Source organism: Bufo gargarizans, chromosome 5 (assembly GCF_014858855.1).
Source record: "Bufo gargarizans isolate SCDJY-AF-19 chromosome 5, ASM1485885v1, whole genome shotgun sequence".
Classification (NCBI taxonomy): Eukaryota; Metazoa; Chordata; class Amphibia; order Anura; family Bufonidae; genus Bufo; species Bufo gargarizans.
In genome coordinates this window covers 7,054,129-7,071,558 of record NC_058084.1, presented here as the reverse complement: position 1 = coordinate 7,071,558, position 17,430 = coordinate 7,054,129, and the positions used below count along the sequence as shown (strand labels likewise).

At 46.1% G+C, this 17,430-nt stretch overlaps 1 protein-coding gene across 1 annotated transcript in view; it reads right to left on the bottom strand.

The window, feature by feature from the left end:
- TG (thyroglobulin) overlaps positions 1-17,430 on the bottom strand; it is a 173,757-nt gene that overhangs the window by 105,945 nt on the left and 50,382 nt on the right. The window contains exons 22-23 of the mRNA XM_044293695.1: positions 12,318-12,488; positions 2,484-2,603 (exon numbers count right to left, since the gene is read on the bottom strand). Coding sequence (XP_044149630.1) covers positions 2,484-2,603; positions 12,318-12,488 — 291 coding nt within the window. The remainder of the gene's footprint in view (positions 1-2,483; positions 2,604-12,317; positions 12,489-17,430) is intronic.

The following is a 17,430-nucleotide window of genomic DNA, read 5'->3' as shown; positions in this document are numbered from 1 at the left end:
CTGCCAGCGCTTCGGGATAGTACAAAAGAGTTGTACATGGCAACCTGCACCAAGTAGACCGCAACTTTTTTGTACCATGCCCGGGTTTTGCGCATGGCATTATATGGCTTGAGGACTTGATCAGAGAGATCAACTCCTCCCATATACCGATTGTAGTCGACGATACAATCGGGCTTGAGGACCGTTGCCGTGGTACCTCGCACAGAGACTGGGGTGGTGCCGTTACCGTGGATTGTGGACAGCATAAGGACATCCCTCTTGTCCTTATACCTGACCAGCAACAGGCTTCCACTGGTAAGGGCACGGGTCTCACCCCTGGGGATAGGTACCTGGAGGGGGTGGGCAGGGAGGCCGCGTTGATTTTTCCGCACGGTCCCACAAGCGAACGTGGATCTGGCGGCAAGGGACCTGAACAAGGGAATGCTGGTATAAAAATTGTCCACGTACAAGTGGTAACCCTTATCCAGCAGTGGGTACATAAGGTCCCACACGAGTTTCCCGGTAACACCCAGAGTGGGGGGACATTCTGGTGGTTGAATCCGGGAATCTCGCCCCTCGTACACACGAAATTTGTAAGTGTACCCTGAGGTACTCTCACAAATTTTGTATAGCTTCACGCCATACCTCGCCCGCTTTGTGGGAATGTATTGGCGGAAACTGAGTCTCCCCTTGAACGCAACGAGAGACTCATCAACCGCGACCTCCCTTCCAGGTACGTAGGCCTGCTGAAATGTGGCCCCAAAGTGATCGATGACCGGCCGTATCTTATACAGCCGGTCATAGGCAGGATCACCTCGGGGTGGACATGCTGCATTATCGGAATAATGCAGACATTTCCGGATGGCCTCAAACCGGGAGCGTGTCATGGCCGTACTGTACAGTGGGGTCTGGTATAGGACGTCCCCACTCCAGTACAGCCTGACACTGGGTTTTTGCACTAGACCCATATGCAGCACGAGGCCCCAAAATGTCCTCATCTCGGCTGCACTGACCGGCGTCCAGCCACCGGGTCTAGCCAAAAATGAGCCTGGGTTTTGAGCGACGAACTGTTGGGCGTACAGATTCGTCTGCTCCACCATCAAATTCACCAGTGGGTTACTGAAAAAAAAACTAAAAAAGTCTATTTCAGTAAACCCCACTGTGGGAATCTGGATTCCAGGATTGCCAGCGAAATCCGGAATCTCAGGCTGGTGGTGGGGGGGATGCGGAGGGGGGCAAGTGGCAGGGGGGGTCTGGGGTCTGGTAGCTGAAACAAAAAAGTTTGGAATAAATGTGCTTTTTTTTTTTTTTCTAACTTTTCCCTTCTTTCCCTTCCTAATGGTGCCTCTCCCTCACTGACCCTAACCTACCTGGGTGGCGATGGGTGCAGGAGGGTGATGGATGCCGATTAGGGGGACACAGGAGCTGGTGCTGGACGATGCTGCACGGTCAGGGTGCTGGACAGGAAGAGGAGGGGAGAGAGGAGCGCAGGAAGTTTGAATCTCGCGCCTCTCTCCCCTGCACCAATCAGCACCCTGGACAGCGGCGTTCAGCACCAGGGCCAGCTCCGCCTCTGCAAATCCTCAGACTGCGATTGGTGGTGTAAAATTACGCCACCGATCGCAGTCTTTTTCCGGTTCATCGGGTCACAGGACACCCGAATGGACCGGAAACGCAGAAAACCGCAGGTCTGAATTGACCTGCGGTTTTCTGCGATCGTCGATGCGGGGGGGTCAAATGACCCCCCCCTGCATTGTTACAGGATGCCGGCTGAATGATTTCAGCCGGCATCCCGTTCCGATTAACCCCCGCAGCGCCGGCATCGCTATTTAAAGCCATGACGTACCGGTACGTCATGTGTCCTTAAGGACTCGGGAAACATGCCGTACCGGTACGTCATGTGTCCTTAAGGGGTTAAAGGGTTTTTCCAGGTTTTATTTTACAAGCGCCGGTTTTTCCTGTCCAGCTCTATACGGTGACGTGATGTTCATGTGATAACAGCAGTTAATCGAGGCCCACCACCCATGATGGTCAGGTCCTGGGGTCCATGGTCTATGCCTACAGCGGGTAAAACAAGGGATCGGCACAGAACACCCCTTTAATGAAGCCATAATAAGCATAACATATATCAATATCATAATAATTGCTATTTACGTAGAATATTTTTTGTAATTTGGTCACAAAATCTTTTCTTCTCAGTTCATCTCTATATTCAGAATACGGTTACCCCGGAGCAGTGCGGATATGTGACCCAATAGCTGAGCTGTAACTAGGTGACACCGGGTGGCGCTAAAGCGCAGTCCGTTTCCCAGGGCAACCAGCGGAATAGTGTATAAACAGTAAACGCAGAAAGCAACCAACATGATACAAACATCTAAACAGAACAAACATTTTGCTGAAGTGGAATTAGGAATAACAGTGAAACAATTCACCACGAGAGCAGGGCTGGACCCAGAAGCTTGCACTCTAGTTGTCTTACTTCTCAAGTACTGCTTATAACTTACCAGCGATGCAGTCGACCAGTCGTCCTCGCTTCTCCTTTACTTGACTGGACTGATTTGTTCCAGAATCCTCATTACTGACCATCAGATTGCCCACTGGGACCAGTTCAAATCTCTGCAACACTAGAAGGACAATACAATAGCGCTAGTGGAAGTTTCCAGCGTTGTCTTATCACATCCATTTTAATATCAGCAGTGAACGGTATTCCAGGAGTTTTTTTATGTAACGTATATTCCAGGACAGTTTCTATATTTTTTTTTAGCAACTGCAAAAATTTAATGGCACAAAATAAATTATAAATATAATCACAAAACTGTCCATTACATAAGGAGAACAATTAAAATAATGGAAGCGCCGTCTCCATCAAATGACGGAAATGAACAGTACCTGATGCTCCCTGTTATAGACCATGTCCTATTCTGGCCTGTAAAATGCACTGTACAAACCCATTAAAGTCAATGGGTCCACAAGAAAAAATGCAGATGGCATTACATTCGCACAAGAGTAATACTAACTGCCATGAAAGGGGTTGCCCAATAAAATATTCTATAGTTTTTAATTCAGCGCTGGATCTGAACACTTTTGTAATTGCATGTAATTAAAAATGTTTTATAGCTACTCACTGCAGCATGGTTATTCACTGAACTCTATCTTCATAGCGCCACCTGCTGTTTGCTGTTTTTCTAATTTCTCTGACCTGCGCACGGAGATGGAAGCACGTGCTCAGTTCCTTCCTTCAACTGACACCAACTGAAGCAGGACGGACACGCCCCCTGAGAAAGGACACGCCCCCTAAGCTGACACCTTGAAATTAATCTAGCAGAACAATTGGAGGAGCAATGAATGGAGAGATCTCTGGATCCATGTGAGGTGCAGGGCTAGAAACAGGTTGTCATGGACTAGCTTATGTGTGATTTTCATTTTTTACATAATTCATGGGATAGCCCTTTTAAAGATCGATACACTGTCACTTTTTCATGGCCATTTTGCATCAGTTTGTTCATCCATTTTTTTGGCCATCTATCAGTTTTTAATGGCTATTTTGTTAAAAACGGCCATTAAAAACGGATCACCACACTGGGAGCGTCATGTCCTACTGCCTCCGGTGATTAGCAAGGGTCTCCCCACATGTGAAGGTGTTATTTTTTATTTTAACCCCTGAAAGACCCTAGTGCACTCATTTTTAACGTCCATTAGATGGGTGCACTCTTGACTACATGGCCATTAAAAACTGTCTAATTGATTTCAATAGGGTCCATGAAAATGGCCAAAAAATAGGACATGTCCTATTGTTTGATGGCCGCTATTCACTGGCCGTTAAAAAATGGCCATGTGAATAGTCCCATAGACTTTTACTGGTTCTCAAAACGGCCGTGTGAATAGTCCCATAGACTTTCACTGGTTCTGAAAACGGCCGTGTGAATAGTCCCATAGACTTTTACTGGTTCTGAAAATGGCCGTGTGAATAGTCCCATAGACTTTCACTGGTTCTGAAAACGGCCGTGTGAATAGTCCCATAGATTTTCACTGGTTCTGAAAACGTCCGTTTTTCACTTTCGTGCGGACGAGGTCTTATCCTGTCATGCTGCCTGTCCCCTGCTAACCAAGAAGTAGGAGACCGACCTACATGAGAGAGACACATCTGCATAGGAGTTGTAGAAACAAAACGATAGGAAATTCTTTATCAAGACCCAATCGCAAAGTTACGTTATTTTCCAATTTTAGATGGAGCAGTAAAAATGATTGGTGCCTTTCAGGATGTTTTCTCTATCTTAGATGTTAATATTGGCGCCGTCAGGACCCTGATGTCTCGTTCAGTTTAGAAATGAGAACTTTTTTCAGCTTTTATCTTCAAGAATGTATTTTTCCGTTTGACCTTCAGTAAACTTGGAGATCTCGGTTCGATAACTGACGACTGTAATTTATCTTCAAAGATTAGGCAATGGTAATTCTGATGCCAAATCCACAAAGAGGAAAATTTTCTGAAATGTTATGTTCTGCCAGTGAAGTCATCTGACATGTTTTATAGCTCTAATGTATCTAAAATGGATAAAATGAAACAATGTTGCAGCTCCTGTACAGACCCTTGTGTCTCCATGGTTACAGACTACAAACAGACTTTTGTGTAGTCTGATCCTGCAATAGGATATTCAATAAATGTCAGATCAGTGAGGGTTCTGACTGCTGGAACCCTAAAAGACTGGCAAAGGGGGGGCCACAGAGGTCTTCTGAGCCCATGCCCCTGTGGATTCTGATTTCATTTTTGAGAAGCAAGATATATCTATTACATGGCTACCAGGAAACAAAGGGGCATAGTGATCGTAAAAGTGCTATCAATATCCTGTAAATACAGTATAATTAGTGGAGTTCCCCCTTTATCTGGCTTTTGTTCAGATCCACATCAAGGGTCAGATATACTGCCCACAGCCAGGTGTAACAGGTTGATATTTGCCGATCAGATCCTTTCATTCATCCATGATCAGCGGTGTCCTACAGTATCTGCCTAAATTTTGATGCTGGTCTGAGTTTTGGCAGCACCTGGCTGTCCTTAAATAGGCAGATGGGCTCAGAAGCCAGGTCTCTGTGTTGGGATCTGGGGGCCTTGTGTCTGGATGAAGACTTGCGTGAAAACAGGTTGGTGCTGCTATCAGCAAGGACTCTGAGGCAGAATTGCCGCATGGTGTGAATTACCGCCAACACCGCAAGGTGACTTTTTGTCTGAATATGATGCTTGTTTTGTCACTTGCCTAAAATGTGAATAAAACACTGAACTGTTTGATCCAAAGAACTTGTTGTTGCCTCTATACTGCGTCCGCTAATCCTGTCTACCAGAGCGAGTCCCCACAGCAGCTAGATGTAAGGCTACTTTCACACTTGCGCCGTCGTTTTCCAATACTGAAATCCGGCAGAGGATCTCATTACCGGGAAACAATGTTTCCGTTTAGTGTTCATGCATTCTGAATGGAAAGAGACCTGTTCAGGATCCATCAGGAAGTCTTCCGTTCTGACGACATTCTGTTTTGTGACCGGACACAAAACCCATGCAAGCTGTGGTCCTGTGTCCGGTTACAAAATCGGATTAGGCACTGAAAACAATGTAAGTCAATGGTGACGGATCCGTTTTTTTTTAGGAGCCTTCAATGTATTAGTGACGGATCCGTTTTGTTTTCATACAACTTCATCCTAACGGAATGGATGCATCCTGATGTGCAAAATTTTTACGGATCCGTGTAATTAACAACACAAGTGTGAAAGGAGCCTAAGAAAAAGAGCGAGGATAATTCACAATCTGCGTCACAGGGAATGTCACAGTTTTCAAACCAGCACCTGGACCTGGATACTTTTGTAATTGCACGTAATTAAAACCTTTTGTATAGCCAGGAGGGGTGAGCGAATCGGGCTTCGGATCCAAATCGATTCATTCAAAAGCTTTGTTTTAATGTTGCACAAAGACCTGTCTCCGTATAGCTTCTTATGCACTTGCACTTGCACTTTTTGCTGGCTGTTGTATGGTCCCATATATTGGAACCACTACACATCCACATGTCGCGGTGTAATCTGTAACCACTTATTGATATGGTATCTGCCATTTAGCACTTGCACTTTAGTATACTCCCCTCGCCTCTTCATTTGTGTTAACATGCTTCCTCAGATGTAGCCATTCTTTATCTGTTGTCTCATGTCTCATTTATGTGTCATTTATTCAGTAAAGGATTTATTTTTGATGATATACCCGTTTAATCTCAGTTTATTCTTGTTGGTTGGTTGATATAAATCTAGCAGAGCAATAAATGGGGGGATCTCTGGATCCATGTGAGGTGCAGGGCTGGTCCTAGCTTTGACAATGGGGACAAAGCTGAAGTGAATGAAACGGAATGCTCCAAAATGCATTCCGTTCTGATGGACTGGGGCTGCGTTCCCATGGCGGACAGAATAACTGCAAGTAGCGTTTTTCTGTCCGCGATGTGGTGCGGAGCAAGATGGATCCATCCTGGCACACAATGTAAGTCAATTCGGACGGATCCGTTTTCTCTGACACAATAGAAAACGGATCCATCCTCCATTGACTTTCAATGGTGTTCATGACGGATCCGTCATGGCTGTAGAAGACATAATACAACTGGATCCGTTCATGACAGATGCATGCGGTTGTATTATTGTAACGGAAGCGTTTTTGCAGATACATGACGGATCCACAAAAAACGCTAATGTGAAAGTAGCCTTTCTCGTAGAACAGTGCAGGCGGTCACCAAGAAACGGCCTGTGCCGGGTCTTAGGCAGCATGATGATGTCATTGTGTATGCCCGCGCCAAGACATATAATAATAATATAATAGCCAAAGGCTATAGAGACCTTGTTTTTGACCGATTATTAAGACTTAACATTTTGAATAGATAAAAAAGAAATATTAAATATACTATATTTTTGTGATTTTCACATATCTGTATTAAATAGATTTCCCAGGCATCTGGTGTTGTCACATGTAATTATAATCTGTTATTTTTTTTATTTTTATTTTTTATATAAACACTCATAATAGGACAGATATTGTCACGCTTTGATGTGGGAGGGAAACCCCCACACCGAACATAGGAGGGAAAGGGGAAAGGAAATAAGGCCTGAGAACTAGGGAAGGAAGATGGACACCTCCTAGTGGAAACCCTAATCAAAGCCCCGACTGGCTACCAGTATGAACAGACCCCAGAGGTAAGTGAGTTCATATACAGCAATACCTAATGTCCTATCTAACCCTAAAGGACCCTGGTACTACAGGAAAGAGACAATGTGTTCCTCCAAAAGGAAGGATGAACAGGATTCTCCCTAAGGCCTAATACAAAACAATAAAGAAATGCAACACACAGAAAAGCCAAAGTACAAAGGGATAGGTAACACTTCACTTCTAAGAAGCTATGGCAGCACCAGGAACTCAGCCGAGATCCCAACACTAGCTATCCACAGGTCCAACTGGAGCTATAAACCGCACAGCATTGTGGGAGAGACAACTATAACTAGGGAAAGTTAAATGACCACAATAACAACACCTGGAAGGTAAGGGTGCGGCCAGTACCAGACACAACACAGACGCCTACTGATCCACAAGGTAAACATGTCAAACCAAACCACATGTTCTCCTGCCACTCACTGTCGCGTGAACATCCATATGTCTCGGTACATCCGTGGCAGTAACCCCCCCACCCCTTTACGGGTGACCTCCGGGCTCCCAGGACCGACCTTATCCGGGTGAGACCTGTGAAAAGCTTTCACCAAACGACTGGCATTCACATCAGATGCCGGTATCCACATCCTCTCCTCAGGTCCATAACCCTTCCAGTGAACAAGATACTGAAGAGATCTACAAAGAGCTCGAGAGTCAATTATCTTGGCGATCTGGAATTCCAAACTGCCGTCCACCATGACAGTAGCGGGTGGCAAGGAAGACGGCTCCAAAGGTTTAACATATCCCTTCAACAAAGATTTATGAAACACATTTTGTATTTTCAGAACCTGAGGAAGTTCAAGACGAAAAGCTACAAGATTAATAATGGCAATGATCTTATATGGACCAATAAACCTTGGACCCAACTTCCAAGAAGGTACCTTCAACTTCATGTTTCTTGTGGACAGCCACACAGAATCACCTACTCTTAGGTCCGGACCCTTTATTCCTTCGTTTCCTGTCAGCCACACATTTAGGCCTCATGCACACGACCGTTGTTGTGTTCCGTGTCCGTTTTCTGTTATTTTCTGCGGACCCATTGACTTTCAATGGGTCCGTAGAAAACTCGGATAATGCACCGTTTGTCATCCGCGTCCGTGATCCGTGTTTCCAGTCCGTAAAAAAATAATATGACCTGTCCTATTTTTTTCACGGACAACAGTTCACGGACCCATTCAAGTCAATGGATCCGTGAAAAAACACGGAGGCACACAAGATTGTCGTCCGTGTCCGTTTTTTTCCTATCATTTGCAAGGCAAACTCGACTTCGATTTTTTTTTTCACTTTCCTTCACGTCTGGAGAATAAATTAGTATGTCATCCAAATACATGACTACAAACCTTCCCACAAGGGGATGAAAAATGTTATTCACAAAATGCTGGAAAACCGCAGAACCATTGGTCAACCCGAAAGGCATGACCAGGTTCTCGAAGTGACCCTCGGGAGTATTGAAAGCCGTCTTCCATTCATCCCCTTCCTTGATCCTGACCAGATTATACTTATAGGGGGCCTTAAGTCCAACTTGGAGAAGACCTTGGCACCAACAATCTGGTTAAACAAATCAGGAATCAAGGGAAGGGGTAAGGATCCCGGACAGTAATCCGATTGAGTTCACGGAAATCCAGACATGGCCGAAGACCTCCGTCTTTTTACTTTAACAAAGAAAAACCCTGCTGCCACTGGAGATTTGGAAGGTCTTTGTCCATTAGCCAAACTCTCAGTATTATACTCTCTCATGGACAATATTTCAGGTCCAGAAAGGCTATACAGCCTAGATTTGGGCAAATTAGCTCCGGGAATAAGGTTGATAGGACAATCATATTCTCGATGCGGAGGTAAATCCTGGGATCCACTCTCAGAAAATACATCGGCAAAATCAGATATAAAAGAAGGTAATGTCTTAGTAGTTAATACAGAAAAAGGTGAATTCAGACAATTGTCAACGCAATAATCACCCCAATCCAGAACCGGTCTAGCTTGCCAATCGATTGTTTGATTGTGCTTGCTTAACCACGGTAAACCCAGAACCACCGGAGCAGGGAGACCCTCCAACACAAAACAGGAGATGAATTCCTGATGAAAGTCACCAACTGTTAATCTGATATCATGCACCACTTGAGATAAACACTTCTGTGCTAGAAGATAGCAAAAACGGAAATGTATTTTTCTAATGCACTTGGTGACAACCCGTGCATATGGACGAACTGAGCATCAATCAGGTTCACCCCGGCCACGCTGTCGATAAACACCTCAATCCTCACAGTTTCTGACTCTAGCGCCACCTCAGCAGTCAGGAGAAATCGGGTACTACCAGTAAAAGACAAATGCACATTTTATGACTCTCCTCTCACGCCTCCAAGAGTCAGATGGGAATTAAATGTCCCTCTTTTTTTTTTTTACATTGAATGTATAGACATACTCTGATAAAATGTCCGTTTTGTCCGCAGGAAAAACACACTCCCTTCCTAGTACCAGTATGCTTAAAAGCGGATGGGTTCGTCCCCAGACAAAAACCCAGGAGTAGCTTCATCCAAAGTGTCAGAGGAGGATGATACATCATGTGATGGTACGTTCTGAGAGTGGGGGCCCCTAGATCTCTCTCTCAGGCGTCTATCAATGTGTACAGCCAGAGACATAGCAGCCTCTAGAGACACTGGGGTTTCATGAAAGGCCAAAGCTGTGGTGTATCTTGGTTTTGTGCTGCCCTAGGCGAGACTAAACTCGGGCACCGCCTAATATAAATTTGACCCACCCCTTCCTGTCAAGGCCAAACCCCTTTCTCTCTAAACCCCACCCCTTCCTATGTGCCATCCACAGATCCCCCTCCCCTAAACAGTGCCATCCACAGATCCCCCTCCCCTAAACAGTGCCATCCACAGATCCCCCTCCCCTAAACAGTGCCATCCACAGATCCCCCTCCCCTAAACAGTGCCATCCACAGATCCCCCTCCCCTAAACAGTGCCATCCACAGATCTCCCTCCCCTAAACAGTGCCATCCACAGATCCCCCTCCCCTAAACAGTGCCATCCACAGATCTCCCCCCTAAACAGTGCCATCCACAGATCCCCCTCCCCTAAACAGTGCCATCCACAGATCCCCCTCCCCTAAACAGTGCCATCCACAGATTTCCCCCCTAAATAGTGCCATCCACAGATTCCCCCCCCCCGACGCTCACAGGAGAACATTTAAAAACGAATTAGTAACCTTAACTTTATTCATTGGTGATCTCTTAAATGTTCTCCTGTGAGCGGCGGGGCCCTGTATAGTCTAACCCCCAGGCAAGCGTCCCTGTCACCATGGGAACACCTGGGGGTTAGAATATACCATCGGATTTGAGTTTTCACGCTCTCACTGAGAGCGTGAAAACTCAGATCCAATGGTATATTCTAACCCCCAGGCAAGCCTCCCCATCACCATAGGAACGCCTGGGGGTTAGAATATACCATCGGATCTTCTAAGTATACCGGCGGCATATAAGACTGATGGGACAAGGGGCAAACAATGCATTTTGCCGCCCCATTGGCAAGTGCCGCCCTAGGCAAATGCCTTGTTTGCCTCGTGATAGATACGCCACTGGGCCAAAGCGTCCTTCAGCCTCTCTGATAACCCTTGACAAAACTGGCTACGGAGGGCAGGATCGTTCCACTCCGTATCCGTAGCCCACCTCCTAAACTCAGAGCAATAAATCTCAGTGGAACGCTCACCCTGACAAAGGCCGCGCAGCTTGGTTTCGGCTAGAGAGGTCCGATCTGGGTCGTCATAAATAAGGCCCAAAGCTTTGAAAAATGAATCCACCGACCGGAGAGACTTTGATCCGGTCGGCAGAGAAAAAGCCCAAGACTGAGCATCCCCCTTAAGCAAGGAAATTACCACACCGACTCGCTGTTTCTCATCCCCAGATGAGTGTGGACGTAGCCTAAAATACAGTTTGCACGCCTCCCTAAACAAAATGAAATTATCAAGTCCCCCAGAGGATCTGTCCGAGAGGGCAACTTTAGGCTCCAGATAGGCCTGGTCTCCAAGTCTGGACTCAACTTTATTTCTACACTATCCAAGTTAACTACCCTTTTGCACTGCTTCGGACGGCCATGTCTGGGATCCAACCGTATTCAGGTAAGGAACACCGTGACAAAGTGCTACACAACATCTCCAGGGATATTGTGGCCTATTTAACACCACTCTGACCTTTCTACCCTGGGTACCAACACTACCATCTACAAAAGGGACTCCATGTCCCCGTTACTTAAATGCAACTGGCGTCACGTTTACTTGCTCTATAAGATGGACATATTTCGTAGAAACCTCCTAAGGGGCAAGAGATCTCCCAGACGCGGGGACCCGGCCGTGGGCATTACAAATGTATGTACACAGTGACTCCACCAGAAGAATAGTGAGTGCAGCTCTGGAGTATAATACAGGATGTAACCCAGGATCAGTACAGGATAAGTAATGTATGTACACAGTGACTGCACCAGCAGAATAGTGAGTGCAGCTCTGGAGTATAATACAGGATGTAACTCAGGTTCAGTACAGGATAAGTAATGTAATGTATGTACACAGTGACTGCACCAGCAGAATAGTGAGTGCAGCTCTGGAGTATAATACAGGAATTAACTCAGGATCAGTACAGGATAAGTAATGTAATGTATGTACACAGTGACTCCACCAGCAGAATAGTGAGTGCAGCTCTGGGGTATAATACAGGATGTAACTCAGGATCAGTACAGAATAAGTAATGTAATGTATGTACACAGTGACTGCACCAGCAGAATAGTGAGTGCAGCTCTGGAGTATAATACAGGATGTAACTCAGGATCAGTACAGAATAAGTAATGTAATGTATGTACACAGTGACTGCACCAGAAGAATAGTGAGTGCAGCTCTGGAGTATAATACAGGATGTAACCCAGGATCAGTACAGGATAAGTAATGTAATGTATGTACACAGTGACTCCACCAGCAGAATAGTGAGTGCAGCTCTGGAGTATAATACAGGATGTAACTCAGGATCAGTACAGGATAAGTAGTGGATCATATTTACAGTATGACTCAACTTTTCTTGTAGATTTCATGTGATAATGATTTCAGTAGAAGTAACTCAACAGTACAGCTACTTACACAAGCACTGATCATCGGTGAGCTCCACGTCAGTTTCCGTCCACGGCAGTTTCCCACCAGAGTTGTCAACACAGAAATACTTGTTTGTTGCAGTATCTCGCTGGGACGGGAGGAACTGTCCCCGATAATCACACCGTAGACCTCGCTCGTTCCTCCGGCAACTGGTGACACCTAATACATAAATACAATATATATAGTATACACTAAATATCAAGTCCAGAGGACCTTATTATTGTTTTAGACAGGACAGTCTGGTCCAGAAAGAATTATTTAAATGTTTTTGGTTAATGGGGGGGGGTCTTACATTTCGGAGCCTCCCCTATTACCCAGAGCAGAAAGTGTCTACAAATACTATCTTACTCCGGAGGATACAGCAGGTACCTTCATGTCACAGCTATCCTATTGAGTTCAGTTAGAGCTCTGTAATACTTCATTTCCCCTGCGGTGGCGCTGCAGGGAAATAGAACACTTGCTGCTAACTTCCTGCACGGATTGCAGCTGATCGATGGGGGTCTCAGCAGTGGGACAGCGTTCTTTCCCGACAATTCCTTGCTCATCAGTGGAGGAGACAGCTGCACAGTACGGGGAAGATTGATGGTTAATGGCATTTGGACAGCACAAGCTGCTGCCCAAAAACGATAACATGGTGTCCGCATGAAGGATCGTGATCGTGATGAGCGGAACTTTTATACCAGCAGAATATCAGGAACGAGTGGGAGTGACCGACTCCCCTTATATTATGACAAATGACGCAAGGGGATCCGGTCTCCGCCACAGTCAGTGATTGGCTGCAGCGATGTCACACCGGATGTTTACAGTGAGGGAGCCCAGCGGACCATCGCAGGCCGGGAAGAGTTGAAGGAGCGGGAAGCCAATGCCAAGAAGCAGGTAAGTCATCTTCTCTTTACAGGTCCTGCTAAGTGGGGGTTGCATAACCCCTTTAAATCATCATTTCTGGGCGGCAGATCCCAGGTACAAGGATCTCACTAGACCGAGCTGCTTGAACTCCCAGCAATGCTGTTATAATCTGTGGTGAGTAAAGGTTCAGCTCTTGTGCAGCGCCCCCACAGGAGAAACTGAGTATGACACAGAGTCCATTAGAATCAATGGACTGTATGCGTAATGCACAAACATGCTGGAAATTCCAGGGTAAGAAATAGGTTTGTGACTAGAGATGAGCGAATCGAAGCTGACGAAGTGGAATTCGATCCAAATTTCAGGAAAAATTTGATTCGCAATGAATGCGAATTTCCTTGCACTTCGTGGTAACGAATTGCATTCTGGCGGCTACATGTGTGAGGACTGAGGACATGGGGCAAGGAACTCTGGGAAGGCGGGATCACCCAGATTGACATGCATGCATGCAGCCAATTAGCAGCCAGCCCTGGGATGTCACAGACCTATAAATACTGCAGCCATTTTAGGTTCTGCCATTTTTCCAGCGTTCTGAGTGCAGGGACAGATGTAAGAAAGCGCTAGGGACAGCAAGTGGAAAAACTTGATTGTGCCAAAAAAATATGAAAAAACGATTAATAAGTGCAGGGAAAGGATGGGGAGGAATCATTTCACAGCATCTTAGTGCAGGGAGAGACATCAGAAGGCGCTAGGGACAGTGATAAAAAGTGATTTACAAGTGCAGGGAAAGATTATTTGGGGATCCAAATAACCATTATACAGCTCTGTCATTCCAGCTACTTGTTGTTGGGCTGCAAGTGTTATGTTGGAAAGCCTTTAGTGGCTTATATCTGTGGAAAAATAAAAATATATACGCACTTCACTGCTGCAGTTTTTTCTGGTGAAAGCGTATAGGGGCGTATTTCAGTAAAAAAATAAATATATATACGCACTGCACTGTTGCAGTAATTTCTAGTTAAAGCGTATAGGGGCGTATTTCAGTACTACAAGAAAAATATATACGCAGTTCACTGTTTACATTTTTTCTGGTGAAAGTGTATAAAGGCGTATTTCAGTCCTATAAGAAAAATATATACGCTGTTTAGTGTTTAAATTTATTTTGGTGAAAGCGTATAGGGGCATATTTCAGTAAAAAAAGAAAAATATATACGCACTGCACTGTTGCAGTACTTTCTGGTTAAAGCGTATAGGGGCGTATTTCAGTAAAAAAAGAAAAATATATATGCAGTTCACTGGTGAAAGCGTATACGGGCGTATTTTAGTACTACAAGAAAAATATATACGCAGTTTACTGTAAGTTGTTTCTGTTGAAAGCGTATAGCGGCATATTTAATTAAAAAAAGAATAATCTCTACACACTTCACTGCTTAATTGTTTCCTGCTGAAAGCGTATAGGGGATTTTTTCTGTAACTAAAAGAAAAATCTATACAAACTTCACTGATAAATTTTTTCCTGGTAAAAAATACGTATAGGGGCTTATTTCATTAAAAAAATTATAATCTATATGCACTTCACTGCTTAATTTTTTTCCTTATGAAAGAGTATAGGAGCATTTTTCTGTAACAAAAATAAAAATGTATACGCACTTAACAGCTAAGTTTTTTCCTTGTGTAAGCGTATAGGGGCGTATTTAATTAACAAGAAGAAAAATCTATATGCACTTCACCGCTTAATTTTTTTCCTGGTGAAAGTTTATTGGGTCGTATTTCAGTACATACAAGAAAAATATATTCTCAGTTTACTTCTGCAATTATTTTTTGGTGAAAGCTTATAGGGGCGTATTTAAGTACAACAAAAAAAATATATCCGTCACTTTTAGGGGTATTTTAATTTCCTTTTTATATATTTACTTGATCTAAAAGTATATCGGGCAGAAAAGTGCCAGGCCATGCACAAGGATTGGCAGAGGCCTAAATGTTTCAGGAACAGGCAGAGGTCACAGCAGACTAAGGGGTCGTGGCAGCAGCAGTCGCAGCGAGAAGCCTTGAGCTCCCGGTGTCATCTAGCGGTCATGTCTTGACCAGCAACCCAGCATTTCTTGATAGGTTAACTCGGTCATCCACGTCATCCCAAGTGACCTCAGACACCCCCAGCCAACAGTCGGTGGGTTCGTCAGACACAACCCTTAGTTGGCATGGCCCGGGAGCAGGCCCTGTGCCCTCACCTGTCCTCAACCTGCCTCTGTCCTTTGCTGTTCCATCACCCACAGAAGTATTGTATGCTGTGGGCTCAGCTCTACTATACAGTGAGGACGAGCTACTAGAGGACAGTCAGCAGCTACTGGCCAGCCAAGATCTGGAGGAGACATCCTTCGCTTCCTCTGGTAGGCGGGCAAGTAGTGATGAGAAGAGTGGAGTGGGAGCTGGTGTTGCGAGCGGTCAGGTTCCTGACCCAGAGACCGTTGAGGAGGACATCAGTGACGTGCAGACACTACTCAATGATGATGAACCCGATCGCACTTGGGAGCCGGGTGCAGAAGGGGCTTATTCATCATTAGGAAAAGAGGGCGGCAGCTTGCCTGTGAGCCAGCGTCGGAGCCAGCAAGTCGACAGGGTGGCAACAGTGGGAGATCGGGAGCCAAACGGGGACGGGGTAGACCACCTGCTTTGCAGGCGCCTACCTGCCCAGGAAGTAGTGGTGCAGGGGTTCATGGAGGCAGCGGCGGTAGCAGTCAGTCAGTGCGGACTCTTGGGGGGAAAATCACCTACTCTGCGGTGTGGCAGTTTTTTGTGAAGCCGCCGGAGGAGGTGAACATGGCCATATGTAGAATATGTGGGCAGAAGGTGAAGCGTGGCCAGGGTGCCAATGTTGGCACTACGGCCCTGCGTCAACATATTCAGCGTCGACAGCCAGTGGCCTGGGAGAACCGTGGCTTCGATGTGGTGGTCCAGCCTGCAGCAGAAACCGCTGCATCACCCACTGGCACGCACCCGGTTTCTGGCAGTCAAGGCTCCACCATCTTAGCCGAAGGGAGCTGTCTTTCCCTCCCATCGTCTGCTGGTCCTGGTGCTCCTGCTCCTCCCCGTCAGTCATTCCATCAGCAATCGATCACCGAAGTGATTGCCAAGAGACAGCCGTATCCGTGCACGCATCCAACGGTGCAGAAGATGAATGTGCTCCTGTCCAAGTTGCTGGTGCTGCAGTCCCTCCCTTTCCAAGTGGTGGACTCTGCACCTTTCATAGAACTGATGTCTTGTGCCGAGCAAAGGTGGAGAGTCCCAAGCCGTCATTTCTTTTCACAAAAGGCAGTACCAGCCCTGCACAAATATGTAGAACAGAAGGTCGGCCAGTCCTTGAGCATGTCGGTATCTGCCAAAGTGCACGGCAGTGCCGACATGTGGAGCTGTAACTACGATCAGGGACAATACACGTCCTTTACGGCCCACTGGGTGAATGTAGTTCCTGTACAGCCACACCATCAACTTGGCCAGGTCACGCTGCTTCCGCCTCCACGTTCTCATGCTGTTGGTCCTGCAACAATGTCCGCCTCTGCCTCCTCATCCTCCACCGTGTCCTCAGCCTCCACTGCAAGGACAATTCACAGTGCCCCTCCAGCATACCACGTGTCCAGGGCACGGCAGTGTCACGCTGTTCTGCACCTGGTTTGCCTTGGCGAACAGTCACACAGGGGAGGAACTGCTCAGTGTGATTCATCAAGAAATTTAATCCTGGCTTTCTCCGCGACAACTGAAAATCGGAACCATGGTGATCGACAACGGGAAGAACATGGTGTCGACACTGCATCAAGGAAGGCTGAGCCATGCACCCTGCATGGCACACGTGTTCAATCTGGTTGTCAAGCGGTTCCTGAAGTCTTCCACCCTACTGCAAGATATCCTAAAAATGGCCAGTAAACTTAGCATGCACTTCAGCCACTCGTACACCGCAAAGCACACCCTCCTTGAGCTGCAGCGGCAGAACGGTATCCCCCAACATAGGATGATATACGACGATCAATGATTTCTTGATGATCCAAGCAGACAGGAGTACTCCCCTGTGTAACTTCGATGTCAGCCAGTGGCAGCTAATGCGTGACACCTGCCGTTTGCTTAGGCCCTTTAAGGAGGCCACGTTATTTGTCAGTCGCCAGGACTACAGGATGAACAACATCATTCCACTGCTTCATATCCTGGAACAGATGCTTTTGAATCTGGCTGGTCAGGGGACTGGAAACATAGCGCCTAGATCTCATGGCCA